At 41.8% G+C, this 10006-nt stretch overlaps 1 protein-coding gene across 1 annotated transcript; it reads left to right on the top strand.

Moving 5' to 3' along the window:
* Positions 1-1855: 1855 nt before the first annotated feature.
* Positions 1856-8682, top strand: LOC148203889 (uncharacterized). Its single transcript, XM_088107804.1, has 4 exons — positions 1856-1900; positions 1973-3055; positions 3158-4984; positions 5287-8682. The coding sequence occupies exons 1-4, from the start codon at positions 1856-1858 to the stop codon at positions 8680-8682; spliced, it is 6351 nt and encodes a 2116-aa protein (XP_087963930.1).
* The last annotated feature ends 1324 nt before the right edge of the window (positions 8683-10006 follow it).

The raw sequence follows: 10006 nt of genomic DNA, 5'->3' as shown, positions 1-10006 counted from the left end.
CCAAGGGCTTAAAGGTAAAGGAGGAAACGATTGGGCCCGATTCCTTGCTGGCTTGAGCGAAAGAAGTATAAAATGGCGCCTTCCTTGGCTCGGAAATAAACTGGCTATACAACATTGTGGTAGTTTTCCTAATGTACCTCTTATAGGTGCCCGGTACTGTATCAATTACAACCCTCTTTTGGTGCAAAGACAATTTGGGCATCCTATAAAAGGGGCACCTTCATCAGATTACCTTGCTACTCTATTCATTTATTACGAAGACGGGCATTTCATCGAATTGTTAAGAAAGGTTAAAAGCGCCTGGGAAAATGTTGTTCGAGCAGAGAAGGACTTAAGGGATGGAGTAGTGGATAGCAGGGTTAGTTATCACACCTGGATTCTGGAGAGAGTGAAAGTAGTCAAGTTGCCCTTCAAGCCAATCAAGGATCAATCAGCTAGTGAAGGACCATCCCAAGCTCCTGAAAGTGAAGAGGTGCAACAACTAAAAGCTGAGATGGAGAAATTGAAAATAAGGAATGCTAGGTTGGAAAACGAATTACAAAGGGCGCGTAATGATCTTGTGGATATGAAAAATGATAATGAAGAAAAGTCGCGGGCTTATGAAAACCTTGTCAAAAGCCAGAAGGCTGAGAGGGATTACACATTTCGAGTAAAACAGGATCTAGCTGCCGCGAGTAAGGAATTATCCATGAGGGTAAATGAGAAGAAGGTGGCTTTAGAAGAGGGAAAGGAGTGGAAGCACCTCTACGAAGAAGCCAAAAGAGATAAACGAGAAGCCCTAAAGAGATTAAGAGAAGCGCAGATTCAGATAGAAAAAGCGGGGCATGAGATGAAAGAGATGGCTATGTCGTTCGAGGCGGATATGAATAGGGAGCGTTGGAAGTTAACAGAAGCAGAGGAAGAGCATCGAACTCTGATAAAACAAATGGAGGAATATATCGAGGAACAGGAGGAGCGATGGAGGTCGATAGATTTTGAAGAAAGGCATCAGGCCTTGATAAAGCGAATGGAAGAGCACATCGCCGAGCAAGAAATGGCTGTAAAGCACTGGAAGGAAAGATTCTCTCAGTTGGCTGCTTTGGCAAACGGGGCAATTGAAGACATCCCCAGGATGGTGTCGAATGCTGAAGCAAGCACTCATTTTTGTAACTCACCAGCGGAAATAGAATTGTTTATTAATCATTGTAAATGGTTGGTGGGAGAGATGAAATCTTTCATTGCCCGGGCGCGGGATTGATGTACATCGGAATTATATGTTTTGTTACTTAGACGATGTAATGGATCAAATTTTCTTTAAATGAAAGATAAGGGATGTTTGTTGGTATCGGCTTGTGTTAATTTTCCATCAGTATTGTCATCGTTATCCTGTGATTTCCACTTATCACTAGCATGCATCATGTTTTCTTTTGTTTTGCATTTTTCATCCTTATTTAATTTAATTTATTAAAAAATAAGCAGCAGTACAAGTGAGAAAACAACGGCAAATTTTCCACGACATCCGTACAGGACCAGAGCTAACTCGAAGGTCATGGAGAATTGGGAGCAGTCACACGAATCTATTAAGGCCGATGTTAGCCAGTTGAAGGATCAAATGGCCCAGATTTTGGCGGCTCTCGAAGCCCTAAAGACTACGGGAGGGGCGACGCCTGCGCAAGTCGAGGGAAGTGCTCAATATTACCCTCCGGTGTTCAGTTCCGGGAGCCAATCTGTTCCGTTCCCAATGTATGGATTGCCTCCAGGTTACACCCCACCTGTGGGAGAATACGCAGAAGGGGAGCAGACTTCATTCTCTTTCCCTACCACTGCTAACGTACCGCCAATCAGTACTCAGGGACCTGTCATAATGTCCGCACCTATGGTAAACGAGGGAATGCATGCAAACATGTCTGATGGAATACGAGTAACTCCGGTGCCACCTGTGATTACCGGAGAGGGCTTTTCTACAAGGGCTGCGCCATATACTTCTTTTCAGGGGGTAACTAGTAATGTTGATGGGGCAAAGGATAAACTGGAGAGCCTAGAGGCAAGGTTGAGGGCTGTTGAGGGGTATGAAAGTTATGGATTTGGGGATGTTTCCAGATTGAGCTTGGTTCCTGGCGTCAAAATTCCACATAAGTTCAAGGCGCCAGACTTTGAGAAGTATAAGGGAAATACATGCCCAAAGAGCCATCTAACCATGTTTTGCAGAAAGATGGCTGCATATGCTTATGATGAGCAGCTGCTCATTCATGTTTTTCAAGATAGTTTGGCTGGAGTGGCATTAAATTGGTATACCCATTTGGAGCCGGCTCGAATTCGTTGTTGGGCGGACTTGGCTGATGCTTTTGTGAAGCAGTATATATACAATACACATGTGGCGCCTGATCGTTTACAGCTGCAAAACATGTCTAAGAAAGACAACGAAAGTTTTAAAGAGTATGCTCAGCGGTGGAGGGAATTGGCTGCACAAGTTGAGCCACCTTTGTACGATAGAGAAATGGTGGCAATGTTTGTAAATACGCTCCAACCACCATTCTATGAACATATGGTGGGAAATGTATCTTCAAATTTTGCCGATATCATCGTGATAGGCGAGCGGATAGAGATCGGGTTGAAGAATGGGAAGATTGCATATGGCTCGTCGGTGGGTGCAAACTCCAAAAAACCCAATTTCAACTCAGGGAAAAGAAAGGAGGGAGATGTGCATGCAACATCTGCAACCCCCGTGTGGAGAGGTCAAGCTCCCACCCATAACTATCGACCATACTGGGGTCAACATCCACATGCAGCTAACGCGTCATTTGGTCATCAAATTAGGCCTCAACAACAACCGGGGTACTATCAACCACAATACATCCCGATGAATAATTGGAGGGGAGAGGCAAATGTAGGTTCCAATATGAGTGCGGGTCCCAATACTTATCCAAGAAGGAACCAAGAAAGAAATTATGTTAATTTTACTCCAATTCCTACAACTTATACGGAATTATTGCCTCAGCTTATCAAACAAGGGCTAGTTGTCGTTTGTCCCTTGAAGCCTTTGCAGCCTCCGTACCCAAGAGGCTATGATGCAGAGGCAAAGTGTAGTTATCATGGAGGGGCCGCTGGTCATTCTACTGAGAGGTGTCTGGCTTTCAAGCATAAAGTGCAGACTCTAATTGATTCTGGGTGGTTAAAGTTCCAAGAGGATAAACCTAGTGTCGAGTCCAATCCTTTATCTGGGCATGGAAGTGCTTCGACGAATGCTGTCGAAGTGAAAGAACATGAGCTGGTGAGAAATGTGAAAGAAGTTAAGAGCTCTAGGAGGTTTATCTTGGAGGCGTTGCTGAAAGTGGGTATCTTGAAGGGTGATTATGATGAGAGTATGGCATGCGCGCTCCACCCAGAGGCTGAGCACTCTATTGAGGAGTGTGTTGAATTTGAAGAAATTCTGCAAGACCTGCTAGATCGTGGTCTGATGCAGGTATGCTACAAGAGGGAAGAGGGTGATGTATTTGCACAAACTGGTGATGAATCCGACATGATTGTACCAGAACCATTGGTGATTCGTTTCACTAAGACTACCTCTATTCCACCAACTCAAGGAAGGTCGCCTGTGGTTATCCATGTACCAGCCCCTTTTCCTTACAAGAACGAAAAAGCCGTCCCATGGAGATATGGGACGTATGCGTCAGGCGAAACGCAAAGCGTTGACCCTGTCGTCAAAAACATATCAGGGATAGGGGGAATGACTAGGAGTGGTCGAATTTTCACATCACCTGAGTTGGCACGAGAAAGGGTTAATGATAATGAAGCAACGATAGCCGCGAAAGCAAAAGAATTCTTAAAGGGGAAGGGGGCACAGACAGAGGAAATCCCCGACAAGGAAGAGAAGAGAGGGGTTTCTGAAGAGGAGGCTATTGAATTTTTAAAATTCATACAACAAAGCGAATATAAGGTGGTGGAACAGTTAAACCGTATGCCTGCTCGCATATCCTTGTTAGATTTGCTCATGCATTCGGCATCACACAGAAAGTTGCTAATGAAGATACTCAGTGAGGCTCATGTGGAGCAAGGTATTTCATTGAATAAATTCGAGGGTATTGTTGGCAATATTGTTGCTAATAATTATCTCACCTTTACGGATGAAGAGATACCTGCTGAAGGAAGAGGGCATAATAAGGCTCTTCATGTCTCTGTGAAATGCCTGGACCATGTTATTGCGCGTGTTTTAGTGGACAATGGGTCCTCCTTGAATGTTATGCCGAAAGCAACCTTGGAAAAGTTACCTTGCGAAGGAATGCATATGAGGCCAAGTTCAATGATTGTGAGGGCGTTTGATGGCAGTAAACGAGAAGTGATGGGAGAGGTGGAATTGCCAATACAAGTTGGCCCTTGTGTATTTCAAATAACATTCCAGGTTATGGATATCCTGCCAGCTTACAGTTGTTTGTTGGGACGCCCATGGATCCATTCGGCTGGAGTTGTGCCTTCTTCATTACACCAGAAGTTGAAGTACGTGATGGGAGATAAACTAGTGATAGTATCAGGAGAAGAGGATCTTCTGGTGAGTGGGCCATCATCCACACGATACATCGAAGCGGCTGAAGAAGCTCTCGAGATAGCCTTTCAATCGTTGGAGATTGTGGGAAATGCTTGTGTGGAACAGTTTCCAGTTAATCCTCGTTTATCATGTGCTTCTATTATGATGGCTAAGATTATGATAAAAGAGGGCTATGTATATGGGGAAGGTTTGGGCAAATATCGGCAAGGGCGAGCATTCCCTCTGGAGATCGTTGAAAACAAGAACAGATATGGCTTGGGGTACAAACCTACCCGGGAAGACAGGAAAAGGATGATTGAAGAAAGAAAAGAGCGCAGTTTGGCCCGTGCAGAAAGACGAGGGCCCAGAGAGAGCAAAATTCACATTGTTGACATCAAGGAAAGCTTCCGCAGTGCTGGGTGGATCAACATTGGCCAGATAGCAGCCGTGGAGGATGAAGAAAGGCCTCAAAGTTCGAGCTTTGTGTGGGCTTGCTCCCCTGATACTCAACTCAACAATTGGGAAACACTGGATTTACCTGTGATGCTTAATGTGAACAAAATGTAATAGTTTTAATTAAGCTTATAGTTTCGATTGGGGCTTTAGAACTGAAGTTTTGTGGATTGATTCTTTTTACTTTTCACTCAGCGTGACAATAAAGTTGCATTTCATCATCATTTGGCATTTTTTGTTTATCTTATTTATTTATACTTTTTCATAAATTTAAATGATGCAGATGTGACAATGATTGTTTTGAAAATAATGATATCAATGTTCCTAATTTTGAGCACCCTATCAATAATACGGAAGATGATTTCGAAGATGATGTGGAACCCTCTCCAGAACTGTTGAGATTAGTGGAACAAGAATCTAAGGAGATAAAACCCCATCAGGAGGAGATTGAAATACTCAACTTGGGGGAGAATGATGAGATAAAGGAGGTGAAAATCGGTACTAGTATGAAAACGGAAGTGAGGGAAAGATTGCGTGCCTTATTGAAGGAGTTTAAAGATGTATTCGCGTGGTCTTACAATGACATGCCGGGTCTGGATACCGATATTGTGCAGCATAAGCTCCCACTCAAGCCAGAATGCCCTCCAGTCAAGCAAAAATTGAGAAGAATGAAGCCGGAAATGTCCCTAAAAATTAAAGAAGAAGTCCAAAAGCAATTTGACGCAGGATTTTTGGCCGTGGCAAGATACCCACAATGGGTAGCGAATGTTGTACCAGTGCCTAAGAAGGATGGGAAGGTTCGAATGTGTGTTGACTATCGTGATTTAAATCGTGCAAGTCCGAAAGATAATTTCCCGTTACCACACATCGATACTCTGGTTGATAATACGGCCAAATTTTCGTTGTTTTCGTTCATGGATGGATTCTCGGGATACAATCAAATTAAAATGGCACCGGAAGATATGGAAAAAACGACCTTTATCACGTTATGGGGAACATTCTGCTATAAGGTTATGTCTTTCGGACTCAAGAATGCTGGGGCAACATACCAAAGGGCAATGGTGACACTTTTTCATGATATGATGCATAAGGAAATTGAAGTTTATGTGGATGACATGATTGCAAAATCGGAATCAGAAGAGGAGCATATTTTCAATTTAAGGAAATTATTTGAGAGACTGAGAAAGTACAAACTCAGATTAAATCCTGCCAAATGCACGTTTGGAGTAAAGTCTGGAAAATTGTTGGGCTTTATTGTCAGCCAAAGAGGGATAGAAGTTGATCCGGACAAAGTAAGAGCGATAACGGAAATGCCTGCGCCCAGAACAGAAAAGGAGGTTCGAGGTTTTTTGGGAAGATTGAACTACATTGCTAGGTTCATCTCCCAATTAACTGATACTTGTGAACCAATGTTCAAGTTACTACGGAAAAATCAGGCCGTAGTCTGGAATGAAGATTGTCAAGTTGCTTTTGAAAAGGTCAAACAATACCTGCAAGACCCTCCTGTATTGCGTCCACCTATGCCAGGAAGACCGCTCATTTTGTATTTGACCGTATTGGATAATTCAATGGGTTGTGTATTGGGTCAGCATGATGAAGATGGGAAAAGAGAGCATGCTATATATTACTTGAGCAAAAGATTCACAGATTGCGAACAACGATATTCGTCGTTAGAGCGAACTTGTTGTGCACTGGCGTGGGCTACTCATCGCCTAAGGCAATACATGTTGAGCCACTCTACTTGGTTGATATCTAAAATGGATCCTATCAAGTATATTTTTGAAAAGCCCGCTCTCACTGGAAGGATAGCTCGATGGCAGATGCTATTGTCAGAGTACGACATTGTATATGTTACTCAGAAATCTATCAAGGGTAGCGCTTTAGCGGAATATTTAGCCCATCAACCCATTAGTGATTATCAGCCAATGCAACCTGAATTTCCTGATGAAGATATCATGGCTTTATTTGCTGAGAGCGAAGATGACAAAGATGAAAAAGCATGGACGGTATTATTCGATGGGGCTTCGAATGTAATGGGGCATGGAATAGGGGCAGTGCTTATCTCTCCTAAGAATCAATACATTCCAATGACGGCAAGGTTGTGTTTTAATTGCACGAATAATATCGCAGAATATGAAGCCTGTGCCATGGGAATTCGAGCAGCTATAGAGTCTAAAGCAAAAATTCTGGATGTATATGGAGATTCAGCTTTGGTCATCCATCAATTGAAGGGAGAATGGGAGACTAGGGATACTAAATTAATTCCATACCAAGCTTACATCAGGGGATTAATTGAGTATTTCGATTCCATCACGTTTAATCATATACCGAGAGAAGATAATCAATTAGCAGACGCATTGGCTACCTTGTCGTCGATGTTTGAAGTTGATCAAGATGCAGAATTGCCAATGATTGAAATGAAGAGTCATACGGAGCCAGCATATTGTCATTTCATCGAGGAGGAAGTAGATGGTAAACCTTGGTACTTTGACATTAAACATTATCTTAAGACTCGAGAATATCCAGAGAAGGCATCCGAAAACGATAAAAGGGCGTTAAGGAGATTGGTTGGCAGTTTCATTTTGAGTGGGGATATTCTATATAAGAGGAACCATGACATGGTTCTCCTTAGATGCGTAGATGCAAAAGAAGCCGAGCTGATACTAAAAGAAGTACACGAGGGTACATTTGGCACGCACATGAATGGGCACTCAATGGCCAGGAAGATACTGAGAGCGGGGTATTTTTGGTTGACTATGGAAAATGATTGCTGTACACATGTGAGAAAGTGTGAGAAATGCCAGGTATACGCAAGTAATATCAATGTTCCACCCATGACCTTGAACGTGTTGTCTGCACCATGGCCCTTTTCGATGTGGGGAATAGATGTCATCGGAGCTATAGAGCCAAAGGCGTCAAATGGACACCGTTTCATATTAGTTGCAATCGATTACTTCACCAAATGGGTTGAGGCTGCTTCTTATGCTAATGTGACTAGAAAGGTGGTGACCAAGTTCATAAAAAGGGAGTTGATTTGCAGATACGGGCTCCCTAATAGGATCATCACTGATAATGCCACTAACTTGAACAACCAGATGATGACAGAGTTATGTGAGGAGTTCAAGATTCATCATCTTAATTCTTCTCCTTATCGTCCAAAGATGAATGGGGCAGTAGAGGCTGCTAACAAAAATATCAAGAAGATTGTGCAGAAAATGGTGGTCACATATAAGGATTGGCATGAAATGCTTCCTTTTGCTTTACATGGTTATCGCACTTCGGTACGAACATCGACTGGGGCAACGCCTTTCTCGCTTGTATATGGAATGGAAGCAGTACTTCCGTTTGAAGTGGAAATTCCGTCCTTACGAGTTTTAATGGAAACCCAATTAGAAGAGGCTGAGTGGGTCCAAGCTCGTTTCGACCAGCTCAATCTCATTGATGAAAAAAGATTAACAGCAGTATGCCATGGACAATTGTACCAAAAAAGAATGAAGAAGGCATTTGACAAAAAGGTACACCCAAGAGAATTTCATGAAGGTGAGCTGGTGTTGAAGAAGATTCTACCCATACAGAAGGATCATAGAGGCAAATGGACTCCAAATTATGAAGGGCCATTTGTAGTGAAAAAAGCATTTTCTGGTGGGGCACTAATTCTCACAAGAATGGACGGAGAGGAGCTACCATTGCCAGTTAATTCTGATGCAGTAAAAAAGTTTTACGCGTGATGATTCCGTGATGGCGGTTGCTATTAAAGGGATGTTGATATTATCTTCAACGCTTATTGTACTCTGTGTTTTATTCAATAAATAAATTTCACCTGATTTCATTCATATTTTTGGTTGTTTACATTCCATCTGAAATATTGCATGTCACGCTGAGCTGTTAAGTAGTCAAATGAAAATGAAAATGAAAATAAGTAAACGCGTGTTGACAAAAGCATCACGGGTATATTCGGTTGGTGAGCTCGGTCCTGGAGGATGTCGAAAAGGAAAATGAAAAAAGAGGCGAAAAAAAAGAGGTCACATGTTGAGTTTGTTGTTAATAAAGTTGTCAAAGATATAGTACTTTCGAAAACAGTTTTGAAAAATACCGTTGGTGAGTACTTCCCTGATTCAAGGTTTTGGGTGTAACCGGTGTTCTTTTCTTGATAAAGCATCTGCATTCACATTACTTGAACCCTAATGTTTTCGCTTCCCACAAGACGGAGGATTTCGCCATATGCCTAATATTGGGGCAGTTTTCATCATGTTACATATCACCGATAATCCGTTGATTAGGGAGATAAAAAAAAAAAAAAAAAAAAAAAAAAAAAAAAAAAGGAAAAATGAAGTTGAGGTGTCAGGCACTACATAGTTTCGTTTCAGGTTTAAATTCAAGAGAAAGTCAGACAAACAAGATTCAGAGTGACGTGTGGCCGTTTTTTCGTTACCCAATCGTCAAAAGCAGTTCATCCAATTGCACCCCTTTTGAGCCAAAATGCATAATTGTTTTCGTCACCCTAGACAAGAATCATTAGCAGGTCGACGTCAATTTAAAAGGGTACATCATAAGCATCCAAAGAAAAAGGAAAAAATGAATGAAAAGGAAAGTATCATAAAGGATCACAACAAGGGCAACGAAAAGAATGATCCAAAGGGAAAGAAAGGAAAAAACAACAGAAAATATGCTTGAAGTTCAAATCCCTAAGGACAAATGACTGGGCACCTTGCAAATGATTCTTGTGTAAAGACTTTAACCGTCAAACACTTATTTGGGCCTTCGTTATCCTTTCTTTCAAAACCCTTTGACCTTTAGCCACGGTACAAGCCAATAAAAGTCCCCGCTGACTGAAGACTGTTTGTCCTAATCTTTCTCACGAATTTAATTTTGAAACAGAATGATGTGGTGAACGACGCATTCAGTTTTATTAAAAAAAAATTATTAAAAAAAAAAAAAAAAAAAAAAAAAAAAAAAGAAGAAGAAGAAAAAAAAAAAAAAGAAAAAAAGGGGTCTCCCTGTCAATCGAAGATTATCCAATTTTGGGGGAATCTTTCATACTCAAATCTTTTC

This window comes from Vigna umbellata, chromosome 2 (genome assembly GCF_029865625.1).
Source record: "Vigna umbellata cultivar VRB3 chromosome 2, Vumbellata_1.0, whole genome shotgun sequence".
Taxonomy (NCBI): Eukaryota; Viridiplantae; Streptophyta; class Magnoliopsida; order Fabales; family Fabaceae; genus Vigna; species Vigna umbellata.
This window is presented reverse-complemented; position numbering and strand designations above follow the sequence as displayed.

Coding starts and splice junctions, on each gene's coding strand:
- LOC148203889 (XM_088107804.1), top strand. CDS start 1,856: ATGGTAAACGAGGGAATGCATGCAAACATGTCTGATGGAATACGA. Junction 3,056..3,157: donor CAAGAGGCTATGATGCAGAG/GCAAAGTGTAGT, acceptor GGGTGGTTAAAG/TTCCAAGAGGATAAACCTAG. Junction 4,985..5,286: donor GGCCTCAAAGTTCGAGCTTT/GTGTGGGCTTGC, acceptor GTTCCTAATTTT/GAGCACCCTATCAATAATAC.